The 16,944-nt window shown below is 34.5% G+C and overlaps 1 protein-coding gene across 2 annotated transcripts; it reads right to left on the reverse strand.

The window, feature by feature from the left end:
* Positions 1 to 7,389: 7,389 nt before the first annotated feature.
* On the reverse strand, positions 7,390 to 13,593 carry LOC107814956 (class V chitinase-like). Of its 2 annotated transcripts, XM_075221435.1 has the most exons (6): positions 13,120 to 13,593; positions 11,754 to 12,392; positions 10,724 to 10,934; positions 9,712 to 9,949; positions 8,967 to 9,117; positions 7,390 to 7,811 (listed from the first exon to the last, which is right to left on the reverse strand). In XM_075221435.1, the coding sequence occupies exons 2-6, from the start codon at positions 11,916 to 11,918 to the stop codon at positions 7,503 to 7,505; spliced, it is 1,074 nt and encodes a 357-aa protein (XP_075077536.1). In that variant the 5' UTR covers positions 11,919 to 12,392; positions 13,120 to 13,593; the 3' UTR covers positions 7,390 to 7,502. The 2 variants fall into 2 exon arrangements, with proteins under 2 accessions (XP_075077536.1, XP_075077535.1); XM_075221434.1 differs by lacking the exons at positions 7,390 to 7,811; positions 8,967 to 9,117; positions 9,712 to 9,949; positions 10,724 to 10,934 and having other exon boundaries at positions 11,712 to 12,392; positions 13,120 to 13,586.
* Between the last annotated feature and the right edge of the window lie 3,351 nt (positions 13,594 to 16,944).

The raw sequence follows: 16,944 nt of genomic DNA on the forward strand, positions 1-16,944 counted from the left end.
TCAGCGGACAACTCAAGAGGGAAAGGCACGGAACCGTCGACTACACTGTTGATCGACTGGTTTTACCGTAAATATGCCTTTGCTAGATTTAAAGGGTGATAATATCAGAAGAGTGCAACCACTCATTATAAGCGTTGCTATGGTATTTGTTTGGCACGAGTGGAATATGATATTGAAAACATGCTTATGCAATAATTAAAATAAGTTGTCATGTATTTGCACGTTTATAATAATGATTTAAAACAGGAATAAAGGAGTGCAGTAAAGGAAAAGAGTGAAAGAAACATGGGAAAGAAACAAGGGACAAGTTAGTTTTTGCTGTAGAAAAAGGAATTAAATGCATAAAAGTATTAAACAAATAAAGCACATAAGAAATGTAAAGTCACAGTAATAGCTTGAAATGGTAAAAGCCTAAAAGTCATCCCCAGCGGAGTCGCCACACTGCCGCGCCCCCTTTTTTCTCGCGAAATTGGGTTTATGACATTTGGGAGACAACTCGTTCCCATTCGGGAAATGGGTTTTGAATTGAAGAGCTGCCACCTAATGATTAAAGTGCATTACGATACTAGGAGGGGTTTGTTTTGAGTAACCAGAGATTGGGTAAGGGCTTGAAATTATCCCAAGGGGAATGTGTTAGGCACCTCTCAGGATCCACTAGTGTGGTTCCCGACCAAACTATTATTGTGACTTAAGTGAAAATAACACATAGGCATATAAAGGCTTCAAATAAGAGGGGATTTTCATGTAATGGTTACAAATAAACAAAAGTAAGAAAAACGAACTAAAAGGAGTTGATTTTCTTAAAGAAAATAGTTTTAAAAGATTTAAAAGAAACAAAGAAAACAAAGGGAAGGGGAATCCTAGGTTTATTAATAATATGGATCACCCCACACAACATCCGGTAATCACTCCTCAGTGAGGGGCTACACGTGATGTTATCGCGTGGTCATCATATCTATATCTACCCTTTCCCATCCTGTTAAGGTATTAAAGTGCGGAATAGTCTTGTTTACTTATTGCATGCTATTACCCGCCCTGATCCTATTAGCCCCCGAGGTACTTGAGACTACTAATCCTAAAGGGAGGAGGTATTGGGCTTATTTGTGATTTCAAAAGATAAAATACTAAGGCGACAAACAAAACACATATAACAAGCTTGGGGAAGCATATAAACAAATAAAAGGGCTCAAATAGACCTCCTTTAAATAAAAAAAAGCACATAATGTAGCATGACTTGCATGAACTGTTTAGGGTCTAATTAAAACTTAAACGGTGGAGGCAGATTGATTTATTACATAGTTCAGATAAGAAGCTCGAATCAGGCCTGCCTGTTGGTTATAGCTGATAAAGGTCTGATTCAGTTTATAAACTTTCACCCTATGGTTTGCCTAAGTGTTAGACGAAGACCCCTATAGGCATGATATCTACTGATTCCAAAAACAATGAAACAAACATGAATACATACTAAGAAAATCGTCTGTTATTAAAGAAAGACGAGTTTTAATAAAAGAGCATTCGTCATTGTTACTGGTTTTAGACTTATAAGCGAGTGAAACGATTCATATTCGATTAAGGCTCCTATAGGCATGCTTTCTATGTGTTGTCAATTTTGGACACTCTTATAAACGTAGTAAAAATGCAGAAATCTTATAGGCATGACATCTAGATGCTGAATTTCGTTTAAAGCCTATGAACATGATATCTAATTGCAGTTGATTATTTAAGACCTACGAACATGTTTGCCTGATGCAAGATTCATAAAGAACCTATAGGCAGGATATCTACATGATGTGCAGAAATTCAAAAATTCCTATAGGCAGGATATCTATACGCTTATGCAGAAGTTCAGAAATGAACTATAGGCATGGTATCTATATTAGAATGAAAGATTCCTATAGACATGGTACCTATATGAGAATGCAAGATTCCTATAAACATGGTGTCTATGCAGAAATTCATAAACTCCTATAGGAAGGTTATCTAGATGCAAATGCAAGATTCCTATAGACATGGTATCTATATGAGAATGCAGAAATTCATAAACTCCTATAGGCAGGTTATCTACCCCTTTTGCATACAAAGTTACCCTCTCTCTTCACTGACCATTCCTGAGAGTTTTATTACAAAATTATTACAACCCAGAAAAAAGTAAAGTAAAGGAAAAAATACATCAGAAATTAAAAAGTACAACCAAGGAGAGCCTGATTCAGACTTCCTGTCTGAAGTATGAAGTAAATCAACTCCAAGAGATCATATTTCAAAGTCTTTCTCTTATTTGGGGTGTGTCAGAGTTCCCTAAGAGTCTCATATGAACTCCGGGCAGTGCTGACACCCAAATGCATCACGGATTAAGCCATAATGCAGTGTGGAAGGGCCAACCCTCAGGTGTCCAAGTTTAGAGGGAGCTCCAGGTCCCAAGGCAAGGCTCACAAGAGGGGGGCAGAACTTAGGGACTAAGAGAGAGTGCAAGTACAGAAGTAGGATTCTGAAAATGGAAAAGGGACAAGGGAAGCAACTCACATCATTACACATAAGGGTATAGGGGAATAGGAAGTTGCAAGAGGCAACAGAAAAGCGGGTTGAAGGGCATACCAGCAATGGGAGATGCTGGCACACCCTCTGGGTTCAGAGACTCAAAGTCAGTCTGAAAGAGTTAAGGGTTCTAAAATAAAACCCTAATTCAAACAAACCTCGGCAGAACCCCCAAATTCTAGGGTTTCCACCCTGAATCAAATACAGAGATGAGGAGGCAAGTAGTCGAATCGAAACATGTTTAGAGGTTTCAGAAAAGAACTGAAACTTCTAACATGCTTCTTCCAGCAACAGAACTCATGAATAGCATGTAAATACAGTAGAAGGGTTCAAGGCAAACAGAGTAAAGAAACTAATTCGAAATATGATGAGAAAAGATTGATAAGAATAGTAGAAGAAAGCATGCTTAAGAAGATCCTTTTAAAAGAAAATTAAACAAAGTTCAATAGAAGAAAAATAGTAAGAACGCTTAAGAATACAGTAGAAGAATACAGTAGGCGAAACATACCAGAACATAGTAGAAAAGCATACAAGAATATAGTATAGAAAGCACATTAGAAGAACATACAAGAACGGAACATAGAAAGCACAGCAGAACAACATACATGGTAGAAGGAAAACATAGAACATAGTAGAGGCAAATACATACAAAAGAAAAGGAAAAGAAAGTCAGAGAAACACTTAAGCATTTTCAGAAAACCCTAAATCGTAAAAGAAAGACTTTGAAAAGTAATTTTAGAAAGAAAAGTTAGGGAGATCGTTTGAAAACTCAAAGAGAGCAGAAATACACAACGGATCTAAAGAGAACGGAGAAAACCTAGAAGGTTTAAGGTTTCAGAAGAACCCTAGAAATGAGAAAGGCTTTGAAAAGGTCACCGATCTGAGTCGAAGAGGTCAGAACCAGGCTCAAAACACCATGGTACGCCGGAGCAAGGCCGGCGATGACTCTGGAACCTTGAATCGGCAGAGGTATGGGTGCAAACCTTCGAGGCCAGGCCTTGAATCTTCAGAGATCAGGTGTGTAAGAGCAACAGGAGGTAGGTATAAGACTCCCATAGCCCTGGAAGCCATGGATTCCGGTGGCTTTCAGGGTGGAAGCGGTGAGAGGCGGCTAGGGTTATGAGAAGACTCGAGAGAGTTTGAGAGAGTGCAGGGTTTCAGAGGCGGCTGAGGTTGTGAAATGGTTAGGGTTAGGGGGTAGGTCGGGATTAAAAAAGCAAAGGGTATTTGGTGGTTGTTGATCATTTTGATCAACGGCCTGGATTAATTGAGCAGGTGGGGCGGTTTTAACAGGGTTGTGTTTAGGTTGGTTCAAACAGGGATTGGGTCAGGGTAATTGGGTTTAAAGTTAGGTTCAATTGGAGGTTCAAATAAGGCTAAAATTGAAATAAACGGGACTAACATTTAATAACTATTTTTCCCTTATTTATTTTATAAAAAATAGTAAAATAATTTCTGAAAATAAATTAAAGGTATTAAAATGATTAATAATACGTAATTATCAAATTACAAATACTGGAGTCAATTTTATAATTATGAAAATAATTAAATCTTAAAATAGGCTAATACCGCAATTATACACAATTTAGCTTTAAAAATACTAAACAAATTTGTAAAAATATGCAAAAATTATGCCGGCTATATTGTAATATAAATATGAGAATACAATAAGTGAATCACCAAAAATAATAATTTTGGGAATAATTATTGGGGTTTTCTTGATAAAATAGGGCAATAAATAGATTTTAAAATCTATAAAAATTAAGAAAAAAATAGTAAAACCTTGGGACATACTTATATATGCATATATCTGCTATTTTGAAAGTATTTTGCATATAAAAATATACAGAGAAAAATTGGGTATCAACACACTTCTGGGTCCACAAATGTCACGACCCGGTTCTCCCACCGTCGGGATCGTGATGGCGCGTAACTTTTATAGTATTACGCCAACCAACAGATAAAGATCTAATATGCTAACCGTTATCTAAAGCAGTAAATAACAATAATTTAAACCAAAACAAGGTAAGGAAGTGCGAAAAAATTATAACAATCTGAACACTAATACACGACCACCCAAGATCTGGTGTCACAATCCACGAACTTCTAAGAGTCACTACAAATGCAGGTTTAAAGAAAATACATATGTTCTCGAAATAAAAGAAAATAGGGAAATTAGGATAAATGGAAGAGGACTCCAGGATCTGCGAACGCCGCCAGATCTACCTTGGGTCTTCTGTGGATTGAAGGCAGCAACTCAACTTTGATCAATGCGGTCCAGTATCGAAATCTGCACGGAAAGTGCTGAGTGCAGTATCAGTACAACCAACCCCATGTATTGGTAGGTGCCGAGCCTAACCTCGACAAAGTAGTGACGAGGCTAGGACATGACAATAATATGAACATGTGCAGTTAAATCATATACGAGAAAATAACAACCAACGGAAATTTAGTAGATGATAACGGGAAGGGGAAAATATGCTGAGGGGAATATCAAATCCTGAAAAAATAGTACAGTAAAGAAATACAGTAAATATCATGCTTTGCACCAACGAAAGTAATAACATAGCAAACAAGTGCACGGCATCACCCTTCGTGCTTTTACTCTCTCTCACCATAAGAAACAATAGAACACGGCACGGCATCACACCCTTCGTGCATTAACTCTCTCATAACATGGCACGACATCACCCTTCGTGCTTTAACTCTCTCATAACATGGCACGGCATCACCCTTCGTGCATTATCACTCACAGAATATGGCACGACATCACTCTTCATGCATTATCACTCACAGAATATGGCATGACATCACCCTTCGTGCATCATCACTCTTCCTCACGCAAACAACAGAACAATATCAACCCGGCAAAGGAATTGTCAATAACCAACCTCGTTTCAATATTTAACTTCACAATATAAATCTCAACTTGAGTCAATACTCAACCAATATCAATTCCAGGAAAACATGATAAGATTTTTTTAACATGAAGAATAACCAGTTAAGCATGAATCGTACGAATAAAGAATACAACGGTCACAAGTATAAGACTTACTCGTATGCTATGACCCAACACCAACGTATACGTATTCGTCACCTCACCTATACGTCGTACTCAACAACCAAACACATAGCAAATAAGGCAACAACATCTAATCCCTCAAGTTAAGGTTAGCCACAACACTTACCTCGATTTTGCGGCCAAAATCAAGCCTTAATCACCGCTTTTCCTCTAGATTCCACCTCTAAACCAATCGTACCCAGTCATAGTTAACTTAATAACATCAATTATTGCTAAAGAAATCAATTCCAATACACAATTATAGATTTCCTAATATTTTTTCCAAAAAGTAAAAAACCGACCCCGGGCCAGCTTGGTCAAAACTCGAAGTTCGGACCAAAACCCGATTACCCATTCATCCTGGAGCCCGGATATACAATTGGTTTTGGAATCCGACCTCAATTTGAGGTCTAAATCCCCTAATTTTGAAATTCCTAAGTTCTACCGCAACAAAAATCCCCAATTCCACCCTGAAAATCCTAGATTCTAGGTTGAAATCTTGTTATAAGAAGTGAAAGATTGAAAAAAAAGAACTAAGAATCAATTACCTATGATTTGGGGAAGAACTAGCCTTTGAAAAATCGTCTCTTGAGGTTTAGGTTTTGAAATTTAGGAAATGAATCAAAACTCCCATCTAAGTCCCTTTTACAGAGCTGCAGATATCGCTTTTGCGACCTGAGCTTTTGCGAAGAACCATCGCAAATACAAAGTTCTCCACATCTGTGCTGCCTTCGCAATTGTGAAGGTATGTTCGCAATCGGGAACAAGAACCTCTGCAACTGCGACTAAATGATGGCATTTGCGATCACCACCCTACCCAGTGTTACTTTGCAAATGCGAAGAAGTCTTCGCAATTGCGAAGAAGTCTTCGCAATTGCGAAGACTACCTAGCCGAGCTTATAATCACAATTGCGATAAAAGCCTCCCAAAAGCGGAACCTGCAGGGTTCGCATGCCCGACCTCGCAATTGCGAGATCAGAGACCTGCAACAGTTTCAGTCATACCAACAAATTTTCCTAAGTCCAAATTACTCTGTAGCCTATCCAAAACTCACCCGAGCCCTCGGGGCTCCAAACCAAACATGCACACAAGTCTTAAAACATTATATGAACTTGCTCGTGCGATCAAATCACCAAAATAACATCTAAAACTACGGATTTAACACCAAAACATATGAAATCCTTAAGAACACTTGAAATTCCTATTTTCACAACCGGAAAGTCCGAATCACGTCAAATCAGTCCCGTTTCTCACCAAATTTTACAGACATGACTTAAATATTATATTATACCTGTACCGGGCTCCGGAACCAAAAATACAGGTCCGATACCAATATGATCAAACATTATTCAATTTCTTTAAATCCTTAGATTTTCAGTTTAATAATTTTTAACAAAAATTCATTACTCGGGCTAGGGACCTCGAAATTCGATTTCGGGCATACGCCCAAGTCCCATATTTTATTACGGACTCTCCGGGACCGTCAAAATACGGGTCCGGGTCCGTTCACTCAAAATGTTGACCGAAGTCAACTAAAATCACTTTTAAAGGCAAAAATTATTATTTTTCTCAAGTTTTCACATAAAGGCTTTCCGAAAATGCGCCCAGACTGCACACACAAATCAAGAAGAAGTAATATGAGTTTTTGAAAGCCTCGGAATCCCGAATTGGGTTCTAAAACACGAGATGACCTTTCGGGTCATCACAATAAACTGTGATACAAAAAAAATGTCTCATACAACAAGTGTCAATTGTATGAGACACAAAATAAAATTTTCCGTGTAATACTATAGAAGAAATGGAATTTGGACTGAGCTTTCACAAAACTAAACCAATCAAATTAAAATACTGAATTCACTAAAAATATAAGAATAGTGTAAAAAAATTGAGTTGCAAAAAGTAACATATATCATCGCGCAACCAATTGTGTAATTGTTGCAGTGTCAACTTCTCCAATTTCCTGCACTGAGCCATTTGAATTACCAACTTCTTCATCTTCCCTTGTAGAAAATGCAGGCCTTTTGGGAGAATTCATAGCTAAATTCACATCCTTTAACAAATAAGAAACTTCTAACATTGTAGGCCTATCCAATGGATTTTTTTGGGCACACAATAGGGAAATTTGCATGCATTTTAATAGTTTACAAGATGATGTTTTATCATCAAGTGATGGATCCATAAACTCCATGCCGTTACCATCTCTCCACATCTCATATGCCTGGATTATAAAAGAAAAAGTTAAAATAAATTTAATTTAATACAACAACAACATATCCAATATATTTTTACAAGTGGGGTCTGGGAAGGATAGTTTATACACAGACTTTGTCCTTACCTTGTGGAATACAGAGATTGTTCACGATAGACTCTTTGCTCAAGATTTAACATATATACACTGATAGCGTAAAATATTTTTATAGTATCAATATAATTTTATCTGTTCTACACTTCTACTAGATTACCTGTCGCATTTTTTCAAGTTATAAATCATACTTAACTAATATGGATGTGGTTACCTGTTGAACTCTTTTACATGACATGATCGTATAAAATTTTTATATATTGTCAGCATATGAAAGTTAAGCTCTTAATTAAATGTCTTTCTATGTTATACATTGATAGGGTATAATTTTTTTTTTACTTTATTAGTTCATCTAAAATATAGCTATATGTAATTAATACAGGATCAGTAAACTAGAATATAAAACAGATAACTTGCGAAAAATTAGGTAAATTATGCTGATAGTATAAAATTCTTTTATACTATCGGTGTAAATAAGTTAAACCCTAATTAAATACTTGTAAAAACATATATTCTGTGTAGCTATAGAATTTGTCCGTCGCTAATTCATATTTCTTTAGTAGTCGTGGATGATAAAAGAAAAAGTCAAAACAAGTTTAATTAAATGATTTAACATATATACGCTGGTAGTGTAAAGTATTTTTATAGTATCAGTATACTTTTATCTGTTCTAATAGATTACCTATCGTACTTTAAATGTTACAATCCCACTTAATTAATATGGATGATTACTTGTTGTTCTCTTTTAGATGACGTGATCGTATAAAAGTTCACTTATATTATCTGTATAAAAGTTAAGCTCTTAATTATAGGGGTTTATCTGGTATACATTGATAGGGTAAAAGATTTTTTATACTATAAGGTCATCTAAAATATAGCTACAGCCTACATGTGATTATCTTGGGATTAGTAAAGTAGAATATAAAATAGACAACTTGCTATAAACTAGTTAAAATATATTGATAGTGTAAAATTCTTTGACAATATCAGTGTATTAATATAAGATAAACCCTAATTAAATACTTGTAAAAACATATAGGAGTATTGAAGTAATATATAATAACAACTTACGTATTCAAGAAGGTTTAAGTTTTCATCTGGACCATGTAGGCATGTATTCTTCTTTCCACTTATGATTTGAAGAAGAAGAACTCCAAAACTGAAAACATCAGATTTTGTTGAATAGATGCCTTGTTCCACATATTCAGGTGGAATATAACCCCTGCAACTCATTGAAAATGAATGTGGTAATTAAGAATATAATCATAATTAAAAAAAAAAATTAGAATCAGCTACGAACTTCATCGCTTATATGTTGCTAAATCGCTCATAACTAACATAATTTTTTGATAATCTATCACTTATCCATCGCTAAATAGGATTAGCGATAAATTTATCTGTTTAGCTATAAAATTTGTCCGTTGTTAATTCTTGTTTTTTAATAGTGTAAGAATACTTTGCTAAGAGATACATATGAATAAATAAGTCTAACTAATATGCACCTACAAGTTTAAGAAATTTATACAATATCAAATCACCCAAAATATATTTATAGTTACTTTTCATAAAAAAAAAAGGGAAATTGTTTCTTGAAACTAAGTCAGGTTGCTTGTACGAAAAATAAATTAAGTATTAAAAAAATAGGAACTAGCGACAGAAAAACTCAGTAGCTAATTCTATTTAATGATGGATTAACGACAGTTTATTCAAAAAATTATATTAGTAACGAGCAATTTAGCAATAGATTAGCGATGAACTTCATCGCTAATTTTTTATTTTTTTGTAGTATTAAATATAACTTAATATTATAACTTACATTGTTCCAACTACTCGTAGGGTATTTGCTTCAACTTCATCCTTCTTAAATATTCTTGCCATTCCAAAGTCAGAAATCTTTGGTTTCATATCAATATCCAATAAAATATTGCTGGCTTTTAAATCCCTATGAATAATTGTTAATCTTGAGTATTCTTGGAGATATAGGAGCCCTTGAATAATTCCTTCAATTACTTGAACTCGTTTTTCCCAATTTAGAAGTAATCTTCTAACTTGATCTATATGAAAAATCAAGTTGATGGGAAAAAAAAATTAGATTAATGATTTCTTATTGGTAAAGTGAAAAATGAGTGACACTATTAGTTGATGTATACTACTTTCCCCCTCCTTCATTTTATGTGGCATAGTTTGACTTGACGTACGTAAAATTTAAAAAAAAAAAGAAGATTTTTAAAATTAATAGTCATAAATATGTCATAATATTTTTGTGAATATATATATATATATATTAAAATTATATTATTTTGAATATAGGAATGTGTCAACAAACTATAAAAGAAAGAGTGTCATATAAAATATAAATATGTCATAATATTTTTGTGAATATATATATATATATATTAAAATTATATTATTTTGAATATAGGAATGTGTCAACATTTAAAACAAACTATAAAAGAAAGAGTGTCATATAAAATAAAATAAAATGACATTGTATAGCCGTTGTAAAAATAACAGCCGAAAAAATATATAAAATTTATATATTTTTTGTATATATATATACATTATGTATGTTATATACAAAAATTATATATATTTTCAGCTATCGGATGTAAATAGTTTCTGGCGCGGGCTAAAAATGATAATATAGGGGGTAGAACTTAAATCCGCTAACAACTTAACAATTATTTAATATTAGTGCAATTTAACCTTCAGCTGCAATTATCTTCTAAATGATCAATCATGACATAATTCACACACACACACAATATATATATATATATATATATATATATATATATATATATATATAAAAGGAATTAATTACTTACTATAAATATAACTATCTAAACTTTTGTTCGGCATATATTCGTAGATCAACATCTTCTCTTTTTTTTCAATGCAAAAACCCACAACTTTTACAAGATTTATGTGTTGTAATTTTGCTGTAAGGATCACTTCATTTTCAAACTCTTCCAATCCTTGAGTAGAAGTTTCTGAGAGCCTTTTCACAGCTATTTCTTGCCCATTTCTCAACTTTCCCTAATTGGATTAATAAAATATCCTTCACATTTTTAATAAATATTGATAAATGTATTCATGAAGACAATTTGGAAATCATCTACTATAGAAAAAGAAAAAAAAAACAAGTAAAAGTTTATTTGCTCACTAGAAAGTCACAATTGTGTGTGAAGGATAATTAATAAAAGTCACAACATGTTGAGGCGGACCTAAGATTTGAACATGATAGGAACCACTGTCGAATAAAAATTTGAACAAATGCTAGAGTCAGAATCGAATCTAGGAAGCACACTAAAAGTCAAGGTGTGCCCCCAAATCGACCAATGCAGCTGCCTAAGATTTGAATCTTAGGGTACCATTCAAAATATATACCTATTATTTAAGATATATACACATCTATAAATATATTTTTTCTGAAATTACTGAGACTGATGACCCCCTACCCACATGGTAGGTCCGCCGTGTATATATATATACTGGCACGCCTTACAAACACCAGTGACATAGCACGGCCAAGCCGTGCATACCCCCAATGCCCAAGCCGCATGCCAGCGTCCCCATGCATGCCCGGCTCAGCTTGGCAACAAGCACCTTGAGGTGCCTTCAACATAAAATTGCACAAACTAAAGTTCAACTTAGCTAATACATTTCACAACTTAGCTAAGCTCCAGCTATGCGCGGGGGCCGGAGAAGGGTCGGATCATAAGAGTCTATTGTATGCAGCCTTACCCTACATTTCTGCAAGAGGCTATTTCTACGGTTCGATCCGTGATCGATTACGTGTTATCCATACAAAAATATAAAAACCAAAATAAAATAAAAAGTAAATAAACTACTAACCTGTACGAGAAAGTACCCAATTTTGATCCCCTGCAACGTGCCATGCAAAATAACCAAGCAGTCCTCTATCTTTAACATAATTAACCTTATCTCTAACACTTTGTGTATCATCATAGCTAATCCAATTATTTCCAGAGTAACAATAATCTCCAACGATGGTATCATTATACACGGTCGTGCCGCGACTCTGCACTATATAATCCTTAATTTGGTTATAAGTCATCGACCCATCGTTGACCGCACCAACATTTGATTTTCCGGCAGCAGGCGCACTGAGACCGTAAATATTCGCGTTAACTAATCGCCACGCATAGCCATAAAATGGAATTCCAAGTACCAATTTTCGTATTGGAACACCAGCTTGAATCCATGCATTAATTCCATCACTTCCACTAACATGGTTCACAGGATCAAATAATTGTGCATGTGAATTGGTTTGTGATGGTGACCAATTTGGTCCATAGAAATCATAGGCCATAAGGTTAATCCAGTCTAAGTTTCTTGCCACTGATTCAACCGGGTAGTTGAATCCATGGCCTCGGGGTGAGTAGGAAACCGCCGCTGTAAGAAGCAGTGCCGCCCTGCCGGAATTTCTCGCCTCCGTGTCGATAGCGGTGCGCCACTGTTTTAAAAGAGTACCTGTTTGATTGAGACATAATTAACTAAATAAAAGTAAGTGTACAGCTTGACCATATATATATATATATATATATATATATATATATATATATATATATATATATAAGCTATATTCGATATAATATTTTAAGAGACGATGGGGCCTGCTTGACCAACCGCCATCATATTATGTCCATAGTACGATCAATTTTTTTGAAATTGTTAATATAATCGAATGATCTATCCGACGGATCTTTCCCTCTTTCAGATTATATATAATTGTGAGCGTGAGAAAAATTACTATTATTTTCGAAACTATTACATATTTTAGACCCATAATTGCAAAAAGTTACATTTAATGTGTCTAGTAGCAAGAACCTAAAATTGATCTCATCAAATTCATAATCAGTACCAATTATAATTTCAAAATACTTGGCCATGAAAAAAATCAAGAATATATAGCAGTGAGAGACATGTTAATTAAGCAAATAAAAATATATTATGTATATAACAATTTATAATATGAAATGTGATTGTTATATAATTCAATACGGTATCATAGCAGACAGATGAAGGTTTAATTATCGCTATTTTTCAAAAAAAGAAATTCATGTAAGACCAGAGGTGTAGACACGTTATCTCATGCGACGTTCGTCAAAACTTTTCACAAAAATATTGAGAAAATATTCAAAATATATTGAGAAAATATTCAAAATATATTGAGAAAATATATGTTTGTCAATTGTACCTAAGTTTGTCATGTCTGTAGCTGATAATGGAGATACCCAATTAAGATCAAGGCCATGAAATCCTAATTGTCTAGCCAATCTTATTGATGAATCAATAAAACTTTTTCTTGAATTTGGTTGTCTAGCCATAATTCCATAGGCAGTTGAATTGGCTCTTCCTCCTGCTATAGACAACAAAGTCTTGACTGAGGGATTTTTCCTTTGAACTGTACTTGTAAACTGGCTGAATGAATCTTGATTTTCCGGCGAAATCATTAACTGATTTGATTGAGGATTAAGATCAGCAAATGCACAAAATAGATGAGTGAAAAGTGTTGAATCTATGTTGCTTAATTCTAATCCACTGTCCTTAAACCAGTACCCTCCCTTAATAACATTTTGGCTATTTGTGCAAACTAGTTGCTGAAGGAGGAAAAATGAGAAAATAATGGAGAAAAGAGTTACAGAATTAGCCATTAAATTGAAGGTTGATGGCTTGTTTACTTTGTGACCCCGAGATTATATAAGTTCGAAAATTTGAGTCAAGATTTCTGTCTACCGGCGGCTTTTAATTTTCCATGGAAAATGTTTTCGCGGAAAATGTTTTCCCGGAAAATGACTAGTTTTACTATTTTTTTTATTTGGTTGGTGAGTGAAAAAAAAAATTCGAAAAATATTTTCTAGTATATGATTAGAGAGTATAAAATATTTTAGGAAAATAATTTTTTATGCGGCTCTCCTCAACTCACCTTCCCTAAAATCTTCATGTTTCATGTATTCCTACCCCTCCTCCGGACTCTATTTTTTTCAAGAATTAAATTATTCTTTTCAAAATTCACACAACCCAAAGGAACTAATGTGTTATTTTACTTTTTCACACAAAAATAACGCTAAAATTTGAGCTCCATAATTAAAAAGAAAATAATTTATTTTGTTGCAAAAGAAAGTATCTTTTTACAATATGAAAAGAAATTACTCATTTTGTTGAATGAAAGAAAATAATTTTTCTACATCATGAAAGAGAATAATAAGTTAGTTGAACAGAGAAAATATTTTTCTACATAATTTTGCTAAAATGAAAAAAATAATTTTTTCTACATCAAGAAAGAAAATATTTAGTTTGTTGAAATGAAAAAAAAAATACTTTTTCTATATCATAAAAAGAAAGTACTTTTTCTGTTGAAATGAAAGAAAATATTTTTCTACATCATGAAAAGAAAAGTACTTGATTTGTTGGAAAAAATACTTTTTCTATTTTAGGAAAAGAAAAATATAAGTAGCATGAATACATCGAATACAGTGGCACATCGGGACTTCCCTATTTTAGGCGGATTTTGAATACAGTAGCGCGAATACAATCGTGTAATAACTAAATAATACTCCCTCCGGTCCACAATAAGAGACCAATTTACTTTTTTATTTGGGTACAAACTAAGTGTCCATTTATATAATCAAGAATGAATTCAATTTGTTTTTACAAAATTACCCTTGTGTATATATTCCTAAAAAGTTTTCTTACATCTTGCATTAAATATTTAATTAAGGGTAGTTTAATAATACTAAGTATTTTTATATAGAATTTAATATTTTTTTAATAGGCGTATCAAAAGTAAATTGATCACTTCTTAATAGCTAAAAAAAGTAATTATGTAGCTATAGAAGGTTAATATCATATTGGAGGCAGTAGCATTTATTTGTCAACTAGTCATGACGCAAAGTAAACCAACCGGGCCTGAAACGGAAGAAATCAAGGCTCAAGTCCAGCCAGCTGGTTCTCTTAGTAGTAAACTAGTAATTGCTGGTTGACTTTCGGGGTCATCGGACAAGACTTGAACTCTGTCTAAAATTAACCAACTGTAGTTTTTTTTAAGCACACTATCAACTATGTCAATTTATAAGTAGTTTATTATAAAAATTGATAAAATATTACTAATATTAGCTAAATATTACCAAAATTAGTCAACAGCTATTTGTACAAAAAAAAGTCAATTTTTTGCTTTCTTTTTAGTGAGTGTGTTATAAGAATAGATTGGGTACATCTCAAGGAACTTAAATCTCAGTTTTGGGATGATTTGGTGGAGTTTTGAGGTTGTTTGAATTGAAAATTCAAAGTACAAGATGAACATGAAAAAATAATACAACAACAACAACAATCCAGTAAAATCCCACAAGTGGACTCTGGGGAGGGTAGTATGTACGTAGACCTTACCCTTACCCCAAAGGGGTAGAGACGTTGTTTCCGAAAGACCCTCGACTCAAGATAATAAAAAGACAAAAGGAAAGAATATTAGATTCACCACGGAGATCATAGGAAAAATAGGAACATAAAATGCAGAAAAAAAAAGAAGCAAAACGATGGCTAGTAAATGGATCCTACGTCGAAAATAGAAAATAGTAAGACACAACATTGCCCCTAGCTATCTTAGACAAAACCCTATCGGACTAGGCTCATAAAGGTACAAAGTAACGCAAGACTCTACTACCTCCTAGCCTACAACCGTAATACTCGACCTCCAAACTTCCTATCAAGTGTCATGTCCTCGAAAATCTGAAGTCTCGCCATATCCTGCCCGATCACCTCTCCCCAATACTTCTTAGGCTGCCCTCTACCTCTTCTCGTACCTTCCACAACCAGCCGCTCACACCTCCTTACTGGAGTCTCTGGGCTTCTCCCCTGTACATGCCCGAGCCATCTTAGCCTCGCTTACCGTATCTTGTTATTAATGGGAGCCACGTACACCTTCTCCCAAATATTATCTTTCCTAATCTTATCCATCCTAGTTTGCCCGCACATCCACCTCAACATCCTTATTTCTGCTACTTTCATCTTTTGGATATGTGAGTTCTAAACATGCCCACCCTCAGCCCCATACATCATGGTCTGTCTAACCACCGCTTTATAGAACTTACCTTTAAGATAAAACTCCAAATGCTAACCTCTACTTCATCCATCCTACCCCAATATGGTATGTGACATCCTCGTCGATCTCCCCTCCCCTGTGGATAACCGAACCAAGGTACTTGAAGCTGCCTCTACTTGGGATAACCTGTGACTCAAGCCTCACATCCACGTCCACTTCCCCCAGCTCAGCGCTGAACTTACACTCGAGGTATTTCGTCTTCGTTCTGCTTAGCTTGAAATCCTTAGACTCAAGAGTCTGTCTCCAAACTTCCAATCTCTCGTTAACACCGGCTCGTGACTTATCAATCAGAACTATGTTATCGACGAATAGCATGAACCATGGTCCTTCCCATTGAATATGGTTTTTTATCGCATCCATCACCAGGGCGAAGACTGAGCGCAGAGCCTTGTTGTAACCTCATTTCAACCAGAAAGAACATGAAAAATTTAATAATATGTAGAAAAAGTACAGGGGTTTAAGCTGTATACTGTATAACTTTTGTGTTAAGGTACATAAATTGATGCTTCTCATGAAAATTTACTTGTTATTACTTTTGTAATTGACCTGATATGTAAAAACATTTATACTATAAGGACTCGTTTGGTACGAAGGAGAAGGAATAATTAATCCCGGGATTATTTCATGTAGTAAATCCTGCTAAACACGAGCTCTTGTGCTAAAATGCCCATGAACTAAAGCTAACAAACTGATGCAAGACACACGCATATATAATCAAAGAGAGACGGACCTGAGATATTATTTTTAACTAAATAATAACTATAAAAGGTAATTATGTATATGGTAGCTATAAAAAGTTAATAGCCACTAAAGAATAATGGTTTCTAAAAATTCCTTTTTATTAAAGCGGATAGCAAACCCAGTTGATTCCGGTAAATATCAAACTTAGTTAAAACGAGTAGATAAATTTATATTATAGTATAT

The sequence above is a fragment of the Nicotiana tabacum genome, chromosome 9, assembly GCF_000715075.1.
Source record: "Nicotiana tabacum cultivar K326 chromosome 9, ASM71507v2, whole genome shotgun sequence".
In the NCBI taxonomy this organism is placed as follows: Eukaryota; Viridiplantae; Streptophyta; class Magnoliopsida; order Solanales; family Solanaceae; genus Nicotiana; species Nicotiana tabacum.